This window comes from Urocitellus parryii, chromosome 2, assembly GCF_045843805.1.
Source record: "Urocitellus parryii isolate mUroPar1 chromosome 2, mUroPar1.hap1, whole genome shotgun sequence".
Taxonomy (NCBI): domain Eukaryota; kingdom Metazoa; phylum Chordata; class Mammalia; order Rodentia; family Sciuridae; genus Urocitellus; species Urocitellus parryii.
In genome coordinates this window covers 30,893,616-30,915,136 of record NC_135532.1, presented here as the reverse complement: position 1 = coordinate 30,915,136, position 21,521 = coordinate 30,893,616, and the positions used below count along the sequence as shown (strand labels likewise).

Genomic DNA, 21,521 nt, shown 5'->3' with positions numbered 1-21,521 from the left:
AGCACTGAAAATAAAGTATTTTAATATGTGTGTAGTTACTTTAAAAAGGCATATTTAAAGCTTCTCATATATTGGGATAAAGAAGTAATTATTTTCATAAAATAAAGCACAAGAAACTTTCTATGCCTCGTTTTACTATTCAAATCAACTTTAATTGTAGAAAGCATTAAATACAGGTAAGAAGAAGAAAAAGATCTTTATAATCCTACCACCCAGAGATAGACACACAAAACTGTGTTCTTTCAGACTTCTTTTCTATATTGTTTTATTTTTTGATATAATAGACATTTTATACAAACCAGTCTGAAATCTTACATCCTTACCTCCCAAACATAATTTATTACAATGAGTATAACCTCACATCACCATTTTAAAGGCCATGTACATCCCATTGTGTGAATGTACCATTGTTTACTTAGCGAATTTCCATTGGCTGTATTTCCAACTTTGCAGTCATCTAAAAAAAAATATTGTGCATAATTGCCTGATTTATTAATATTATGTACATTAAATTTAAACCATATTGTCCCTTGTTTTATCAACAAAAAGCCCTTGAGCTCTTAGTTTTAAGGTGATTGTGTTTTTACTTTTATTTTAGGTATATGAGCACCAAGATGGCAGCAAATCCCTGAAGCTGGGTGACTTTGGATTGGCCACCATTGTAGATGGCCCCCTATACACAGTCTGTGGCACCCCAACATATGTGGCTCCTGAAATAATTGCAGAGACTGGGTAAATGCTTCTTCTGTGTTTTAGTTCTATGCTTACAAAAGAACTGGGCTACCTTGATGATAAGAAACATAGTACTACTCTGGCCCATCCAGACAGAATCAGCCCTCAGGTTTGTTTGTTTTTTAACTTTTATAGTAGGAGCTATTTTCTATGCTTTCCCAATCAAGTTACCAATTACTGCAATCTTGTTTAAAGCCATCATTTGGGCTTTGTTAAAGGTAGAATGGAAGTTATTAACCCCAGAGTAAAAAATGTTCAGACTAACAGAGAAAGGTACAGTGATGGTAATTAACTTGCTTTTGGAGGAAAAAAGACACTGTTGTGTGGTGATTACACTCTCCTGTGGTTATTTCTCTCAGCCACCTTTATACATTTCTGATCCTGTTTTGGTCCTTTTGGAAATCCATTGATTTCCTGTGGAGTAAACACCCTTAGGCATCAGAGGACCATTGAGAATTTGCTGGTTTCTTTATACAGAATCAGGGGAATGAAAATCTCTACACTAAAATGGGGAGAGAAAGTGAAATAACTTATTACTATTAAGAACCTAATACATGCCAGTCCTTAAACTCATTTACTTAATTCTTGTTCTTCTGGTGAATAGTAAGAACTATTCCCATTTTGCACATAGATCCACTGAGACTCATCTCTGAGGGCTTAAGTATCCTGTAAGCTCATGACCTTTTAGCGACTAAGTCAGTATTTGAATTCAGGTTAGCCTGAAAGAAAGGCTTTTTCAGCTAAGAACCTATTTCCTACCAACAGCCATAGTCAGAGCCATGAGGTGCTGAAGTTGATCTGAAATTGGGAGGGACAGCCCCATTTTCTTTCATTAGCAATTCCAGTCCACACTTGGGAATCCAGGTAGTGTCATCCACTGTGACCACTTGAAGATGATTTTTCTACTTGTACCATAGAACCAGTGGGCAGAAAGACAAAAAAGGTGAGAAGGAAACCCCAATAGGGAAACTCCTAGGATGAGATATGAGAGAATGGGGACTTTTTATTTGTCAGAGTTGAGTGATTTTGGAAGCCACATCTGTACCTTACCTGACCTCCCTCAGAAAGTGCTGCCACTGACATAGCTACATCTGCTACTGGGACATATTCTGACAGTCTGCTGGGAGGGTTGAGGAGATGTGGGAAGAGAATTTGGTTGGGCCCTGAAGACTCTGAAGACAGTCCATTTCTGTTACTAATGGTGCTATCTTGAGCAACAGGTTCACCCTCTGAACTTGCTTTATCTTCTATAAAATAGGTAATATTTGTCCTATCTAACCCACAAAGTCATTGGGAAAACTAAATAGGATAATATATGTTAGCTCTTCATAAGCTGGAGAATGTTCTTCAAATAATTATGATTACTAAAATTAGAGAGTTAGGTCCATTTCTATCTCAAAATTGGTATGATTATAATAAACCTTTTTGCTGACACCATTCACTTATTGATATTTGGATATGAGCCTACGAGGCACGCATAGCTCTGATTTTTAAAAAATGTCTATTTTTTAGTTACAGTTATATCGATGCCTATATTTTATTTATTTGTTTTTATGTGGTGCTGAGGATCGAACCCAGGGCCTCGCATGTGCTAGGCGATCGCTCTACCACTGAGCCACCCCAGCCCCTCATTTTTATTCATATGCCTTAGATAGTCTTTTTAATTTTTTTATACTTACTTCCTTGAACTCTGTTTAGCTGGTGGGCTTTGGTTTACTGTTTGTCATTGGGTTTTTTATTTTGTTCAGTCTCCTTTATGGTGTGGAATAGAAGAGTCATCTATTTAAGCATGCCCCATAATTTGTCCTGGCCTGACTTTGCTAACTCTAACATCACTTATTTTTTCAGATATGGCCTCAAGGTGGACATCTGGGCAGCTGGTGTAATCACTTACATCCTGCTGTGTGGTTTCCCTCCATTTCGTGGGTATGGGCAGCAATTTTTAATAGGCACCAACAGAGTATTTCTCTATTCTCTGAATGATCCATTTGCCTTTCTTGAACAAAGGGGCCTGAAGCAGGAAAAGAACATAATAACTTCACTTGAAATGCCTGTTGTTTTTTTCCATATTGTGCATGCTAATTTATATACCTTCCATAAATCTTCCTCATATAATTTAAAAACTCATTCTTTCTTAATTTACCCAAACAGTTGCATATTGACGTTTTCGATTGCTTTAAGAACACACATTTTACACATTTATGGGGAAAGGAAGGGCTCAGTGCATAAAAAAAATGATGAAACATGCCCTGAGTTGACCTTTTAGTGCTATTTTCTCCTTGTTGTTGTTCATCTAAACAGAAGTGGTGATGACCAGGAGGTGCTTTTTGATCAGATCTTGATGGGGCAAGTGGACTTTCCTTCTCCGTACTGGGATAATGTTTCTGATTCTGCAAAGGTAGGTTGCCAGTGCCTGCCTCTTCCTTACAGCCTAGAGAAATTATTGATTCCAAATCATTGTGCACAAAGAGACTAATGATATCATAAATGTGATTTGTATACCTTTTAGTTGTAATTACTCGGTTTTCTAACATTTCACAGACATCCAACCATCAGTTCTTGGCCATCCTAACAAGCACTTACCAAGTGACTCTACTTTATTGTCACTCCAGTGACATTGTGAAAACCTCTTTCTGTGTTCCCTCCTCACCAGGCTTGAGCCCAGCTCAGATTTCTTCATGGCACATTGCTACACCCTTCTCAGGTCTTATCATTTCCTCAGTGAAGCCTTCCCAGACCACCCCATCTCCCATTGCAGCTCTTAAGCCTTACCTGGCTTGCCTGATCCTCCTTATCTGCTTTATTTTTCTCTATAAAATGTAAACTCTTATGTCCATCTGGTATACCATGTAACCACCTATCTCACCTACATAGGTAAATAGACATATATAGATAGGAGGATATGTTCTATTCATGTAGTTTATTTCCACACTCTCCCTAATAGGATGTAAATTCTGTGAAGGCAAGGATTTTTGTCCATTTTATTCATTGTGGTATCATCAGTGCCTAAATCATAACTGGTACCTAATTAGTGATCAATATGTATTCAACAAATTAATAATGTATGGGTAAGTTAATCAAGCAATTAACCAATCAAAGGGAAGAAAGCTCATCCTCAACATAGGTTGAAATGATCAACAAAGAATTTATGGGGAAGCTATGTTTGTTTAGAGGCAGGGAATCAAACATATGATGTTTATCCCACTGAACTAATAGTGGTGATGGTTACACAATAATGTGAATATACTGAGTGCCACTGAAATGTTCACTCAAAAATGGATGAATGCTAAATTTTATGTATGTTTTAACACACTTTTAAAATAATACAGATCAGCATCTAAAAGACTATAAAATTCTTACATTAGCATATTAGTAGACTTTGGAAAGGAAGCAAAACCTTGTAATTGATCTCTTTTAAATTTACGTAGATCGAATATCCCTAATTTGAAAATCCAAAATGCTTCAGAATCTGAACTTTTTGAGCACCAACATGATCTCCTAAGTGGAAAATTCCACACCTGACCTCATATGATGGATTGTAGTCATAACATAGGTGCACTAAAGGTATTGTGTAAAATTATCTTGAAGCTATAAATATGTATAAGATGCATATGAAACAATGAATTTTGTATTTAAATTTGGGTTTCATTCCCAAAATATCTGTTTATGTAATGCAAATATTCTAAAATTAAATAAAAAAGAAAACAATTTTAAATCTGAAGCATTCTAGTCCCAAGATTTTTGAATAAGGGATACTCTACCTGTATCATGTTACAAGCATTGACTTACATTTTTGAAAATTTGATGTTGAAAATAATCATCTTTTGGTTGTTCAATGCGTATGACTTTCCTTTTGCTATATCCTGAGTGTAAGTACAAATTAAAACTGAATCCCTTGGATCTAACCCCTTTGCATAGGAAATGATGCATATTGGGCACAAGTCTCTCATTTGCTTCAACTGTCCAAGAATCCACCTCTGGAATTAGGGAAATGTAGGGAAATAAGAGAAATGTCAGAAGAAAGGCCAGAGGTAAAAGGAACTGGGGTGGTGTTGGGGTAGGGTTGGAGCACTGTCACCTGTAACCAGGTTTTTCAGGAATCTGCCCAACTCTTAATGCTCTAACTCTATACCTGCGAGCTTACAGTTACTGACAAATGGGACCATCTCCTTTATCCCCACAGCACCTGGCAGAGAGCACTATGCACAGTCACAGCTTTAAAAAGTCTTGATCCAAGCTAGAAAGTGAATGGAAAGCTTGGTAGAAAGCTAAGGTAGATTCCACATCAATGGAAATCAGTCATTCCCATTCCATGTGGTACTCAGAGCCTGTGTACATAAGAAACCAGATAATGCCTATCTAACCATTTTGTTATTTGGAACTTCTAAAAGTGGACAGATGTTTGACAAATTGACCAGAGAGAGCTGTGCCATCCTGGTCCAAATCACTTTGAGCTCATAGGGAAGGTCCAAATCACTTTGAGCTCATAGGAAAATTTCAATGCAGCATTTTCAAGTCACTTACCTCTTAATAGTTCCACTTTCTTTGTATTGATAAGTCTGGAAATTTTTGAAGCAACTTTAACACATTTCCTTAGAATCATTTGGCTACTCTTGGGCTGGGGATGTAACTCAGTGGTAGAGCACATGTTTAATGTACATGAGCCTCTGGGTACAGTCTGTAGCACCAACCCCCTAAAAGTTCTTTCTATTTTACCAACTAGCTATTGGAAATTCTACATCTTTTTTCATTCCTTTCTTTCAAGCCTAAATATCCTGTCTGCAGATTAGGTAAAATCCATTTTTCCTTTCATCTGTCAAAGTGAAAATTTAGTGTTTTTAAAATGTGACTTTTATAAAATGTTTAATTAAGAAATCTGGCTTTAAATTGTAAGATCATAGTCAAAGAAAGGACTACTGATGCTTTAACATGAATAATGCTTTTTTTCTATTAAAACTATTTTTATGAAATTTATTTAAATATTAACTTATTTTCATTTTTTATTAACTGCAAGCTATATATTTGTAATTCCAAAAGTTGATCTTTCCTTTAACTTTTGAAGATGTTATTCAGGTAGTTGCAGGTAAGTGGAATTGATATAATTAAGATTAAGGGCTTTTACAAATGCTTTTCCAAAAGGAAGAGAAAGCCCACATTTGCAAACACCCAGCTTTTCACCTTCAAAGTCAAATAAATGGAGTCTAATGTTCCCCTTCACAGGAGCTCATTACCATGATGCTGTTGGTCAATGTGGATCAGCGATTTTCAGCTGTGCAGGTCCTTGAGCATCCCTGGGTTAATGTAAGTGACTTACTCCCCTCCCTCTATGCACACCTAGCCTTCCTTTGAAAAACTGCTTGCAGATTTCCTAAGGATATTGCCTCCTGTAGTGCTTGGGTTTGTTCCTTCCCCTAAATGAGCCAGACCATTTACAGAATCCTACATTCGTTCCCTGAGGGTATCTGATGTGTCCATTTCATTTGATTCCAATAGGACGCCTTCTAACTGGAGAGGGACAGGTGATCCACATCCCCTACCCCACAACCTACTTTCTATGGTCCAGATTGCAGCTGAATAATCATCAATAAGACAAAGAAGGTTTTCTGAATCAGTCCTACTACTGTGTCCTTCCTTCCAACGTACAAATGACTCCAGGGGGTTTACTCACGTACCCAGGAGCACTCCAGGCAGTATTTCTTAAACTTGAATGTGCTCACAAACCCCATGAGAGATCCTAAAATACAATTACTAGTGCAGCAGTTTGAAGCTCTGCATTTCTTAGAGCTCCAACCTGCTGCTTCTATGTCTGTCCTTTGAGTACAAGAGTCTAGTGATATTTCTTTAGCTAGGAAAGAATTTTCCAGAACAGAGTCATTCTTTTTTTTCTTTTTTTGACCTTGTGTCTCTCTACAACTGATAGATACGATTTGTTTGGACAAATAATAATAGTAGTTTACACAGACTGCTCAACTTCAGGAGTCCGTCAGTCCTGTTTTATGCACCTCATATACATTAACTGTGTTCTTCCCCACAACTTTATAATTTACTAATCTAGCTGCTGTTGTAATCCCCATTGACAGATGGGGACACTCCCTAACTGTCTGCAGTCTAGGTAAAATCCATTTTTCCTTTCATTTGTCAAAGTGAAAATTTAGTGTTTTTAAAATGTGACTTTATAAAACGTTTAATTAAGAAATCTGGCTTTAAATTGTAAGATCATAGTCAAAGAAAGGACTACTGATGCTTTAACATGAATAATGCTTTTTTCTATTAAAACTATTTTTAAGAAATTTATTTAAATATTAACTTATTTTCTTTTTTATCAATTGCAAGCTATATATTGTAATTCCAAAAGTTGATCTTTCCTTTAACTTTTGAAGATGTTATTCCCATTGAAACTGACTGGTTCTTCCTACCAGAAGAGAAGACAGATGACAGATTTGGTTATAGATATGTATATAGACCAAAAGAAATGGGCATTCATAAAATTGTTAGCTCATTGATATCAATGTTGCCAGGCTACTGCATGAATGATCTGGCAACAAAATGTTCTCTTCCTCTGAATTGTCATCTTGGCAGGCAGTCAAGTGTTTTTTTTTTTTTTTCCAAAGTAACTAATTATGGAGGACAAGCCATGATTGCAAGCACAGTCAAAAGGTGAGGTACCAACATGTGAGGTATCAGGAGCTTGGAATCGTATTCAAGTTCTCCGACTTGGTGGCCCTGGATCTAGGTTTTATGTGTGCATGTGATTCTTCACAATCTGCTGCAAGGTTATATTTATATGACAGGAGAATATAAATGAATATGAATGCATCGAGATTTGCAGCTGAGGCTTACTTTAAGTCTTTTCATAGAGCAGAGTGTTCTAATTGGTGTAAAGATGTACAAAAATATTAATCCCCTCAGTATCTGGGATAGTGGGCTCTCACATCCAAGAGTACTCACTTGGAGCCTCAGCAACCTTTGCATTATCTTTTCCTGTGAAATGAGAAGGATGCAGTTATTTGAGTATAGTAAAAAGCCAAGGAGATAGGCAGAGCCAATATTATTGTCCCCATTTTACAGATAAGGACATTGACATTGTGGGAGTGATTTTCTCCAACCATCCAAGCTTGCAATAGAGCCAGAATTTGTTGTCAGGTATTCTCACCGTCCTACCTCTCTCCTCCTTTTGTTAAACATGAAGCACTGGGAATTTTGAATAAGGACACATTGTGGACATCAGCAATATTGTGGTCATTGTGAATACAAGTTAGCAACCTTTCCATACTAACTTACTCTGTCATGGTGCCTTTCCCTTAGGTGTTCAGGTAAGAAATGCCACAAGCTAGCTCCAGGCTGTCTTGAGGACAGCAGTTGATTCTGACAGTCAACATGGACTAACGAAATGCTAAGGTCCACAATTTGTCCAATTGCACTTTAGGCCTAGAAAGACTGAGACAGATGACCACAAAAAATAAACTGGAAAACCTGAACATGAAATGTGGCTTTCAAAAACTCATTATGAGGACTGGGGTTGTGGTAGAGTGATTGCCCAGCATATGTGAGGCACTGGGTTTGATCCTCAGCAACCCATACTTCAAAAAAATAAATAAATAAACAAAGTTATAAAAGAAAAAAGGTCAAGTCTTAAAAAAAAAAATCATCATGAGCCACAGAAGGAAGAGATTAATGGGTGACAAAGAGCCATTTTAGATTCCTAAATACATTTTATTTTTACTGCCTGCCAGACCCGCTCTCAGGAGCAATGTCTGATGCAGCCACAGTTAAGGGCAGTGAGCAGGGCTGGCCTATCCAGCCTCTGTGGGGAGGTTGCCATGGAAGTTTCCTGGAACAATGCCAAAGCTCAGACCTGCAGGAGGCTGGAAAGAAGATTCCAGTAGGGTCAGCTCCAGCCAACATGGACATTGGCTGAAAGGTGACTTTGTGAATGTGAGCAAATCTATACATGAGGGGTCCAGAATTCAATTAGAAACAAGAGAAATGCTTACCTTGACTTCAGGACAAATAGTGCTCTATCAATATTATCCCAACCCAACTGGGGTAGAAAAAGAAGATTAAGAAGACTTCTGGCTCTTACCTTTGAAAACCTAGGTGCTCATTTTCTTAGCATTAACTTTCTGCCTCCTCTACCTGCATTGCACACATGGTCCCATCTTGCTGGCAGTTATCTTCAGTGGCTCCCTCTGGAACTTGGATTTCTACTATTTTTTTTTCAGATTTTCCTCACAGATTCCCTAAAAGCACTTTCCAAAATCAAGAGTAATGTTTAAGTAATAATCAGCATGTGACAATAGGTAACAGAGTTGCTGCCCTGCTCAGACTCAAATTCTTCATGCATTCACTAAGTATCTATGTTGGTGCTGGGGCTTCAGAATGTCCTCTCTGGCCCTTTAATAATAAGTAAAGATCCTGTTTGAATGCCACAAGGAGATTAAAAAAAAAAGATAACCCTTTACATAATTCAACCAGACTACATTCTAAGGGAGAAAAATATCTGTATTGGTTTTAGCAAAACCTTTTGAATGCCTTGTGTAGAAACTGCTTCTTTGCCTTTGGAAAGAAGGCAATTTCTATGTATACTTTTACATAGCAACTAAATAGAAGACTGCTTATTTTCTTTGTCTCAAAACAATATGTAAGCTTTCACAGACAGCATTTAGCATTTGTTGAGGTCTCTGAGTGCAACACAGGAATGACCAGGCCATCAAAATAAATAAATTAGGGATTTAAAAGGATATCCATTTAACGAGACGTTTTGCATTTGGCAATCAAATTATATCTGATCACCACAAAGTATACTCCCTAAGGGGGAGAGAGGTAATAATAATTATGTGAACCCTAAGGAGGTCGGCAGAGAGCTCTTCCTGCGCTCTCATTAGTTCTAATTTTCTCTATTGCTTATACGATGACCTTTCCACCTGGAACACTTGGAATTGAAAAGGCAGTTCTCTTATGAAACAGAAAATAGAGCATAAGGGAAATAGAATTTTAAAAATTAAGTCAGCAAAAGTCACTTGTTTTAGCCTCATTCCAGGAGCTTCCTCTGAGCTCGCATTTATTTTTAACACACTCTGGGTGCAAACCCCACCCTGCTTCTTGGTATCCTTGGCCTCAAAGGGTCATGAGCATGGCCTCTCGGTGGATGGTTCTGGTGAGCCCACTGAATGAATGATATCACCAACATGCAGCCAAGTGCATAGGAAAGGGATGGAGACTTCCAGAAGGAGCTTGAATACCTGTGTGACCTTGGGCAAGTTGTTTCATTCCTTCAAACCTGTTTTCCTGCCTGTGGAATGGGGAAAATAGGATCAACTTCTCTGCTTCTAAAGAGGATAGAAAGAGGATCATATACTTAAAGGGCCCGAGAGGACATTCTGAAGCCCCAGCACCAACATAGATACTTAGTGAATGCATGAAGAATTTGAGTCTGAGCAGGGCAGCAACTCTGTTACCTATTGACACACGTGAAGAAATGCAAATTGTCATCAGTATTGGCCTAAGAGTAGCTGGATTAAGGAGGAGAGCCCCTCACTCAAAAAAAAAATTATCCTGCTTGAACGCCATAAGCTCCATGTAGGTTATGTGGACATTATCAGCTTTTCTTTCTCCTGACAACTTATCTAATATAGTTATGATATCCCAACAGGCATTGTCCCAGCTGAGTTTACTAACCTTAGTACACATCTAGTGGAGAACCATAGGATTTAGGCACATATAAGAGTGAAATAGGCAATGATATATCTAGATCATTCCATGAATGAGGGTGAAGGTTGAGTCACTTGCCCCTGATGAAGCTTTTTGGAAAGAAAATGTAGGTTGGGCTGGGCACAGCGGTGCACACCTGTAATCCCAGTGGCTCGGGAGGCTGAGGCAGTAGGATCTCAAGTTCCAAGCCAGCCTTAGCAAAAGCGAGGCAATAAGCAATTCAGTGAGACCCTGTCTCTAAATTAAATACAAAATAGGACTGGGGACATGGCTCAGTGGTTGAGTGTCCCTAAGTTCAATCTCCAATACCAAAAAAGAAAAAAAATGTAGGTTGGTGATAAATCTACAAACCAAATAGACATTGCCAAAACAAAATTTCTTCTTTGTAATAAGGATCAAATTATCATTGTTATCATATTTCAAATGTTTTGCTTTGGTTGCATTTTTGTTTTCAGAATACTAACTCGCCTTTGCCTGTTTTATTCTCCTAATCCTCTGGGTTGCTATAATTCTAGGAGTCTCTTTAACCTCAAATTATTTTCCTTACTTTGCGGATGAGAAAACTGAGGCACAAAGGAGTTTAGCATAAAGCTCAGTGGAGTCTCTAGCACAAAGTCTGATGGCTGGGTTTTGCCTCCAGGGATTCGGATTTGATTTTCCTGTACTGGCATCTGGGTATCAGCAATTTCAAAGCTTGGAAGGTGATTATAATGTGAGAGTAAGTTTGAGAAACTGTTTTAATGTGAAGGACTGTTTAGAATATATCAAGTCTAGTCGTGCAGCCATTTCAAGACTTCTTATCACCTCCTAGTCTTTACATTTTATTTTAGCTCCTTTATCCTACCTACCTGCTCTTTTGAAAAGATACTGCTAGGCCAAGATATTCCAAAAGGAAAAAGACAAAGGAAAAAAAAAAAGGAGCCTGGATAATCTTCTAGGATATTTCATGCTGACTAATAAAAAATCAGCCCTACCCACATAAAAATTTGAATGCCTTGATCTTATTGTGCTGGTAGAATTTGTTAGGAATTTAAGTTAAGCCCAATGACATTGTAATAATGCATCAAACTTCTTACTTGGGCATCTTACCCTGTCCTTGCTTTAAGGTAGATCTTAATTACTTTGCATTTTCTCCCCAAGTGCAGTGTGAACTGAAGGAGTGCACAGGTTCATGCTGTAGAGGGCCAAGGTGCTGTGGTTCTGTGCAGCTGGGGATGGTTAACAAGAACCAAGAGGCAGCACAATCTGGGTGAAATAGAACTGCCCTTGAAGAGCACTTTAATGAATTTGGAATTGTTTTCAACTGAATCAGAATATTCTGGTAGTAAAATACTCCAGACTGACATGCTTCCCATAAATCTACAGATATTATTAATAATAGAGTCTGGCAATGAATACACTGGAAACCAGATCCATGATTCAAAACCCAAATCCACAAGGGGAGGAAGATTTTCTAATGCATGACCCCTGAGATGGTTTCCCCAAGGAAAAAGGGAAATTCACTCTACTGAGTGACCTCACATCCGAGCCCACCACCCTCCCCCCAGCTCTTCCCCAGCCAGCCCTAGAGAATAGAGACCTGGAGGTTGGGTCTCCTGCAGACAGCTGTGAGAGTTCATTTTCCATTTTGCAAACTAATTTTGTTCTTGTCAGTTGCAATGCTCTGCCAAGTGGTAGATGGGAATTTCTAAATCAAAAACCACTAACCTCAAACCACAACCATCCCGTGTCAAACTTCAGAAACTACTCCCAAACCAGAACGTATGGTAATAATACTCTAACTATTTGTAAAATATTGCCAGGTTTGTCACGTTTAGAAAATTCATAGCACATTTTTGGCACATAATCTCTTCTAAATAATGGCGATAAAGATGTATATATAAAAATGTATGTTTTTAATGGCCCTATTTATTTTATGGATGCAAGACAGTAAGTTAGCTAAATCTCTGCCATCAATCCATATGGCTCAGGTACAGATTAGATCCTTGCAAAGCCAGTTGTTTATGTCTCTTAATCCAATTAGGCTGAAAACCTTTGAAATTTATTGAGAAATGGTGCAGACTTTTGAGTTGCCAGGGTATGCGTGTGCACATGTGCGTGTTTTACCTCCTTTAGATGAGATGCCTTATTTCATTGGGGAAAAAAAACACTGAAATGTTTTCAGATTTATGAAGTCAGAAGCATCTCTGACAACTTGTGAGAGTTGTTTCGTTGCTTTTGTTGCTTCAACATAAACTAACAACCCCAGGGAAGCGCGAACCTTCACTAGAATTTAAAACTGGAAGCCTGAACCCCCAGGCCCCAGCATCTAAAAGAGTTGCTATGAACCTTGACAGGAGATTAGGACCAAGACAGGGCTGGGGAATGATAACCAAGTCCATTGTGAGGCGATAAGAAAGCCAACTCTGAGCTCAAGAACTGACAGGGGACCGGGGTGGGGGTAGAACGGGGTAAAAGCAAATTTCTGGGAAAGATACCAATGGTCAGGAAGCGACACAGGCTTGGAATTTTTCAACAAGAGATGAGTCTCCCTCAGAAAGGGCAAATAGAGGCTGCTCCTATGGAAACCCAGATGCTTTTCTCCTTATTTGCACCCAGGTTGTTAAACAGTCTCCACTAATCACAGGTCCACTCTGTTGGCAAAGTGCAACCTCATTCCATCCAGGACTGCCTGATGCACACAGGATCCTGGAGCCAACCTATTAGGTCACATTGCCACACCCAGTCTTCAGGTGACCTAGAAGTTTCTAACTACATGCCACAAGAAACCTCCCCTGGCATGCTCAGCAGCCCTTTTACTGATCTTCAGATGCTTCCCAGGCTCCATTAAATTCAATACAAATATTCTCTGGGGTGTTTTTTTTTTTTTTTAGCCCCTAATTCAGTTTTCATTCCCTCTCACCATTGTGTGATTTTCATCATGGAAAAGATGATTCATTGAGTATTTTCACTTAATACTGAGGGGCCTCTTTTGGACACCAAGCTAATGAATGCAAAGTGGTATGGGATAATGAACATTTTCAGATTTGATGGATACCTGACTCAAGCACTTTATAGCTGTATGACCTTGTGCAAATGATTTCACCTTTCTGAGCCTCAGTTTGCTCATCTTCAAAATGGGACTAAGAATACACATAGTAGATGCTAGATGAAGGATGAAAGAGATCATACATGTACAATCCTTAGCTCAGGGCTACTAACATTTAACCTTTGCATCACCTTTCTCTGCCTGCTTCCTGATCATGATTTTCAAAATAATTGCAAGTTCATATAAATTAATTTTCTCAAGGTAGCTTGGAACTCTATTAACAAATGGTTAAAAGTACGTGTACCATGTTGGCTGTGAGGCCCATGGGGTACCACTGTAGGAGGGTGGCCCCTTTAAACATATGTCCCTGTTTCTGTTCCCTCCCCAAATATCATCCCACCATAATTGATCTTCACTTTATTTCTAACTCTTTACACAACACAGAATTCTTTCAAACTCTCTCTACATTGTTGGAAAAACTTCTTACTCCAGATTTGATTTCAGATGCATCCTAATGAGTACATTATTACTTCTCTTAGTCATTAATCAATAAGTCCAAGAATATCTTAAATTGAATGCCCACTGTGTGAAGGACACTGAACCCCAAACATGCCAGAGTCATGATGCTAATATTTTTAAGACTTCCAGCATTTTTCATGCCTTGTCAAATGTTCAAATATCCCCCAAATTCAATTCTAAGAGGATTGTCTGACTTAAATTCTTGAGACCTGATTTTCCATCCACTATTTTTTTTAATATACACCATTGAATTTGTCCTTATATATAAAACTCCAGATCACATAATTCTTTGTGATTATCATCCAACATCTCTTTTATTTGTAGAGTCAGCAACTGGATGGTGTAGCATAAAACATACTCTACGCTGACATTCCTTTTATTAAAAAGCATCACCTTTTTCCTAATTGAGACCACTACTTCAATCTCTGGGGTTTTTTTTTTTTTTTTTTGTACTTACTTATGTCCAACCTTTTCCGATTCTTTTAGCTTTCTCTGCCACTATTCTTCCCCATAAACTCTTACCTAGAGATAAACTGGTTGACTTACTGCTTGGCAAGCAATAAGTGGCTTCTACTTGTACCCACTGTGTACCAAAATATCCCCTTCCCTCCTCTCTCCCTGTCAGCCTTCTCCCCTTCATTAAGGACCAGGTCAAATCCCATATCTCTCATGAAATCTGTTCTGAGTGTTCACATTGGGAAATGTGTCCTCTCTCCTCTGAATTCCTTTGGGGTTTCTAGCTGAGCCATGAGGCGAAGCTGCCTTGTGACAGATCTTTTTTTTTTTTTTTTAATCTTGATCTGTTTTATTACTTGACATGGTGTGTGCATACTTTCTCTCCCAGTTAGCCTGAAGGGTTCTAGTGGGCAGAGATCATTTCTTCCTCCCACATCCTGCCAATCCTAACATAGCTCTTTACGTACAAGGTGCTACATATGTCCCTGTTTCTGTTCCCTCCTCAAATATCATCCCACCATAATTGGTCTTCACTTTATTTCTAACTCTTTACACAACACAGAATTCTTTAAAATTCTCTCGGCATTGCTGGAAAACCTTCTTCCTCCAGATTTGATTTCAGATGCATCCTAATAAACATGCTGTTACTTATCTTAGTCATTAGTCAGTAAGTCCAGGAATATCATAAACTGAATGCCCACTGTGTGCAGGACACTGAACCAAGTGCTTCTAAGATAAAAAAAAAAATTAGAAGAAATGGCACAAAAGGGAAAGGATGATAGATGATTGATTGATAGATAGATAGATAGATAGATAGATAGATATAAATCACTTAACACCAAAAAAATATAAATAGGGCAAATTGATATAATGATAAAGCATTAAGGGCTTACAGAAGAGCCATTAGAATATATTATACTTAATTGGAGAAAACTTCATTCAGACCCAAGTTTTCAAGGAAAAAGAGGGCACATGGGACCCAGGAAAGCAGGACCCATAATTCTCTTTGCTCACCAGCAGTTTCCCACCACCTATCACAATGCCTAGTCCACTATAAACTTGCAGTCAGTGTCCATTGAATAAGTGAATGCCCAATTACTGAAAGAAGGAGTAAACCCCATCTGAAGAGACCAGCTCATGCAAAAAGAGCAAGCGTGTCTTGCTTGCAGAACATCAGATGTATTTTCCTGGGTAGAGCCAAGAAATGAAGTGCAAAATAATGGAGAGGAAAGAGAGAAGAAAAATGAGGTAGTCTTGCCAAGATTTTGGTTTCAACAGATAATAATAAACACTATTATCCATTCATTCATTTGCTCCATAATTATTTATTAAGCATCTACTCTAAGCCACAGCTCCAGGATAAGACCTGGGGATTCCATAGTCTCTGCCTTCAGGGATCATGCAGCCTTTTCATCATGAACTAGTAAGTGGTGGTGTACACTTGACCCTGGCTATTGTTATTCTAACAGTATTTAGTGCAGGAGAGCAATTTATCCAGCCTCAGTCATATATGGCTCCAGCAGAGAGCAGAAGCCTTAGTTGAAATGAGCTCTGATATGGAATATGTCATAATAACAGATGATCTGAAGGCAGCAAAAAGGATTTAAAACTTAAAGAACAATTTTTAGCTTGGAAGACTGTCCGGAATTTTTAGAATGGATATTGAGTAGCTGTGGAACAAGACTAAGTTTATTTACAGTCATACACAATTCCAGGTCTGCCAGTTCCCTTGGTTTGGGGTCTAAATGATGGGTTAGGAGAGAGGAAAAACAGATAGGCAGATGATTATGATTTTTTAATGGATTAACATTTTCTTTAACATAGTTCCTTGAGCCAAGGTTGAAAGTCGATTTTTCAAATTTAGACCAGAAGATTCAGATTAAATTTAGATATTTTTCTAAGTTTAGAAACACACCTCTGAGGATCAGATGACACAGAGAAAATTAATTGTAGGGCAGATATAGAAATGAATGAGACCTCAGAGCAGTACTTCCAACAAGGTTTCATGGGAAGACCTTGGTTGTTTTGTTCCTGACACCAGAAATCTAAGATCACAGCCTGGGACTAGAAGACTTTGGCCGTGTTTCCCCATGTATCTTTTTTTTTTTTCCTTTCTTTACTTTTTTTCTTATTTCTTTTTTTCCCTCCAGGATGATGGCCTCCCAGAAAATGAACATCAGCTGTCAGTAGCTGGAAAGATAAAGAAGCATTTCAACACAGGCCCCAAGCCGAACAGCACAGCAGCCGGAGTTTCTGTCATAGCAGTAAGCATCTGAAATATCCACCTCTAACTTTTTAAAAGCAACCTGCCTAAGAGACAGGCATTACTCAGGAGATTCCACCCAGAAACAGCAGAACAGGTCATTTCTTTAGACAGCTCTACCCACTTAATGCACACGAGGAGGTATGGGGTTTATATATGTGTGTGTGTGTGTGCAAATCATTTCCCTGGGCATCTCATCATTTTCCAGCACCTCCAGGGTATCTTGCAGTATATATTAATTTCACAATTTATTTTTTTAAAGCAAAAACTCTCCCCCACACTGGACTCTGTGCCAATGCAAACTTTTTGGCTCTCAAAAAAGAGAGTTTACTGAGTCCTTTCTCCAGGACTAGAAGGGAGGGGAAGCTGAGAGAGACAACATAGCCAGCAGAGATTGGGACACCACAGATCTTTATCCTAAAGAAAAATACATCAGAAGTTTGCACCATAAGACTGAATTGCTGTGAATACCCAATGAAGTCATGATGTCTTACTCCTTGGAAATTTCTTTTCTTAAAATTTGAAGTCTTTTACCATTTACCATTTTATTGATGCTGCTGCATATGGCCGCCCCCGCCCCCATTTTTCTTTCTGTTCTATACATGCAGATATAGACTACATGCAATTTGATAGCTGCTCTAGGCAAAGATTAAATTGGGCCAAGAAATAATGAAACCTCATACTTCCTGGTGTCATATTCTAAAGTAAATATATTCAAGTCCCAGATTGCTTGAGTTAATAATTTCCTTTTTTCCAGAGTATGTAAATTTTAATAGCATATTCAATGTGGAAATCACTTGAGCTTTTTTGCTTTTCTGAACAAAGAACTTAAGACACGATGTCAGATTTTTAGAAATTATTTATGCTTTTCAACATTCCTCACGCTCATGAGCAATACCGAATGTTTAACTCCTTCTAAGGGTGTTTCTATTTTCTTTCTTTCTTCTTTTTTTTTTTTTTCTTTTCCTTTCTGGTTTTGCTAAAGCTCTAAATAAAGCTAAAGATAAATAAGGAACCTATATGCTACAATCAATCCCAGATCTGGGTTACTAAATGTTTCATATGGGCTTCCAGAATTTGCAAATGGTACAAATGCATGCACACTCGCTGTGGTACAGTGTGCATTCCACGTTTCTCAGCTGAACCTTTTCAATAGTGAGTTACATGTGTGTGGGTAACTGGCACATGAGCAAACAGATGGTGCTAAATAGAATCCACACTCTTTCAGAAGCTCCTCAGTGCTGCTGAGGTTTTAAAATTTCAAGGGGTTCTTCTTGCCCTCTCTTTAGTTCTTTCTAAGAAAACTCAAATTGTCCTCCACTGTCTTCCATTTATGGTCAGCGTTCTTTGTTACCAGCCAATGCTCAGTCAATTTTGGCCAGTGACAGTCTCACGATGATGCTCAACTAAATCGAACCACCTCAGCTCTGTTTTCATTGTTCATTCAAGATATGAGTCCATTCCAAAGTGTTTGATTCCAGTTGTCCACGATTTTCTTTTGGAATGGGCTGCCAGCACGCTTGTCCATGAAAGGGACTGCTCCTCTGCTCCTGCTCAGAGCTTACCACTGCTAGAAAGAGTGCCTTCGCCACCTCTGTCATTTTGTTTTTGTTCTCTTTTTTCCTGGTCTTTTATTTCAATTAGTCTTCGGTTGAGTTTGCCTTGGTTGCTTGATAATGGTTTGTTCGCAGTGTTCTGGGAATCCTACGACGACTAGGGGCAGAAACTTCAGGGCAGTTTTTCAATTGACAGAGGACAAATACTTGAGGGGAAAATCTTATTTTAATCAAACCTGAATAAATTTTGAAACTTAATATCTATAAGTTTATTAAAACTTCATCTAAATGTCTCTCAAAACATCCCAGTTAGTATTTGAAAATCAAAAGTCCACTGATTTTTTTGTTTCCTAAATATGATTGCATCACTTTTGAATGCAGTTTTGAATGTAAATTTCTCAGTTTGTCACTAACATGTTTTCCATAGAAACTGCACAAATCGGTAATATATTTATAAACCTCGAGGTAGCCCGTGGAATGCTGAGTTACATATTTGTCTCATGCTTATTTCATGTTCAGCACCTACCAACTTTTTAAAAGACAATTATCAACTTGACTCAGATTCAAATTAATTGGCTTTTTTTTGAAGAAATATATCTTAGAAAGGGCCTTTGTCAGCTCTTTGACACGATTCACATGTTAACTGCTATTATTAATATTTCAAGAGAATATCAATGTAAATTTCAGAGGCTGTTTCCCGAGAAGCTGATCTGCCGTGTTATGTGAATTTATGCACCTTCTCCAAGGTGCTTTTCTCTCATAAACATCCCTGCCCTCCACAAAGACCGCAGGGAGGTCATGAGTCCCAGGGTGGGGCTGGGAAATAGAAACCCAGCCAGCCGGGCTGCCTTTGTTATTAACTTTCAGAATAATGTTGGATAAGCCCATAAAAATGTTTCCATTCTTAAATGGCAAAGACCAATTGTTATGGGTCTGTCACAAGAAAAAGGAACCCTGGCATTAAATAATATTTCATTTCAAACTTAAGTATGGCTGCTGAACAACACTATTCTGTTGTGAGGCAGAATATAAGTGGAAGGTAGAAGAAATATGCTTTATAATTGGTGTATCCTAGGAAGCCCATTTGACAGCTTAATAATTCAATACAATTATTGGTTTGTCCACATCATAAGAAGCTCGATAATTAATATAATACAGTCATGACTTCTATCTGATAGAAAAAGCTGATTTCAATGTAAATTTCATTCAGACAGAATTTTTTTTTCCCTAGCATATATGATCTCCCTGGAGACTATAAAATTATGTATTTTATTTTAGGTTGCCTCTATCATGGGACCAACTTTTTGGAAATAATGTACACCCTTGGAAAAAAATTCAAACTATTTAGATTATAGTGTCAGTTTGTTTTTGTTTTTGTTTTTGGCAAATCAACAATTTAATTAGTCTTTACGAAGATCTACTTCTTGTTCCTTGGTTAGAAACCTCACTACCTACTTATAAGGAAATTCATGACACTTTTTCTCTCTTAAAGTAAAAAAAGAAAAAAATTCATGACAGACTCGATTCACGGATGTAATTTATGACAAGAGCGTAGTTAAACATGTGCTTATGGTTCTGAACTGTAGTGTTTTTGTTCATGTTGTCATTTTTATTTTCCTTCTCTGCTTCCCACCCACGACATTATTAAGACCAAAGAAAGCACAAATGATAACTTTATATGAAGCTCGCATGAAGGCTTCAAGTTGGCTCGGGGAGTAATTACCAGCTGAAGGTTCCCAGGGATCACAGGTCCCTTCCAAAAGACGAAAGGTGGTCTGACATCGGGTCAAGCAATGTGATTAGGTGGAGACCCGTGGCTGTCCTTAGAATTGCAGCATTTTGCCTCTTAGAAAGACTCCATTGTCCCTTTGCTACCTTCCCCAGTAGTTGGGAGATTTAAACACACACACACACACACACACCAGAGAAAGGGAAACAAAAGGTTATTAAAATGCAATTTATAGACATAAAGTGGAATTAGAGATGACATTTTAACGGTGGACTTTTGAGAGCTGAGGGAGGAGAGGGAGGCATTATTAGATTTGCTCAGCTTGATGAAGAACCGATGACTAAGATGTCAGTTCCAATTTATTTTTCTCCATTTAATGCTGTTTATTATTTTAACCGATAATTTTCCTAATGCTTTAAAGTTCTTATTTTGCATTTTGCTCATGCAAATAGAGCATTTCAGTCTAATTGAACAAATCCATTCTAATCAGCATGCATATGATTGTGATACTGAAAAAAGCTTAGTTTTGAAAAGACCTTATGCCATGTTATATGGCATTTTGCCTGTAGATGGCAATGGAGAACCAGTTACTCTGTAGCCATCTTTGTGGCCTAAAACAGATGCATACACCATCTTCCTAAAAACAAGTGTCCTTCGATTTTTGGTTGTTTTTGTTTTTGTTTTCCCAGAAGAAAAAGAGGTATGCATTTTGAAAAAAAAAGATGAAAAACCTCACGATGCTTTCCATGAACAGTAGGATCACCCAGTGTCTAATCAGAGCATTGAGTCCTCTGTGCAGTTTTTAGTTCAAATGCCTCGTGCACTGGCATGGTTTGCAAATGCCTTTGTGAATTTAGAAGTAGAAACTGTCATGAGCATCACACCAGCGCAGCACTTGAAAGAATTCATGGGCCTCTCCCTAAAGAAATGTGTGCATCCTATCACGGGCAAAATGGGAAAGTGGGCATACAGCATGATTATTGTTCTCCAGGTTTCGAGATTAAACCTTTTATTCCCAGGTAGTCAAAGGCTAACATCTTATTCCAGGTGAACAATTTTGAGAATTTACCCTGTTCTTCTAATTATTGTACCTTTTGTTAATCATAAGCACTTAACTGTACATATGCCTTTTTAATATACAGTGAAAATTATTTTTCATTTTATTTTATTTGCCTTATTTTCATAGAGAAAATTTACTGACTGTTTTATACTATATCTCTTTAGATCAGAAATGTAATTAGGATTCACCTTTAAGAGTAACTCTGCTTTTGAAGACCAACTCTTAAAGAAATCCAAATTGCTGTGATTTGTGGGGTTTTCAAACCTGATTCTTTCCCTCTTTAATTTCATAGATATGAAGCCCTCAAATTTAAACCTAATGGGGTTTTACTGTTGGGGGGGCAGGATGAAGTTCCACTCTGCTTTCTCTTAGGCGGCTAAAGCTGATTTCAGTACTTTACTTAATTATAAAGTCTTTTCTATTATATGGCAATATGAAAAAGTGTTTAAAACTTTTGAAATCGAGAA

At 38.0% G+C, this 21,521-nt stretch overlaps 1 protein-coding gene across 1 annotated transcript in view; it reads left to right on the top strand.

Moving 5' to 3' along the window:
• The window catches only part of Dclk1 (doublecortin like kinase 1), a 323,537-nt gene that overhangs the window by 289,082 nt on the left and 12,934 nt on the right, over window positions 1-21,521 (top strand). The window contains exons 12-16 of the mRNA XM_026395114.2: window positions 599-732; window positions 2,581-2,658; window positions 3,034-3,130; window positions 5,953-6,033; window positions 16,597-16,710. Of these exons, the coding sequence (XP_026250899.1) occupies window positions 599-732; window positions 2,581-2,658; window positions 3,034-3,130; window positions 5,953-6,033; window positions 16,597-16,710 (504 nt within the window). The remainder of the gene's footprint in view (window positions 1-598; window positions 733-2,580; window positions 2,659-3,033; window positions 3,131-5,952; window positions 6,034-16,596; window positions 16,711-21,521) is intronic.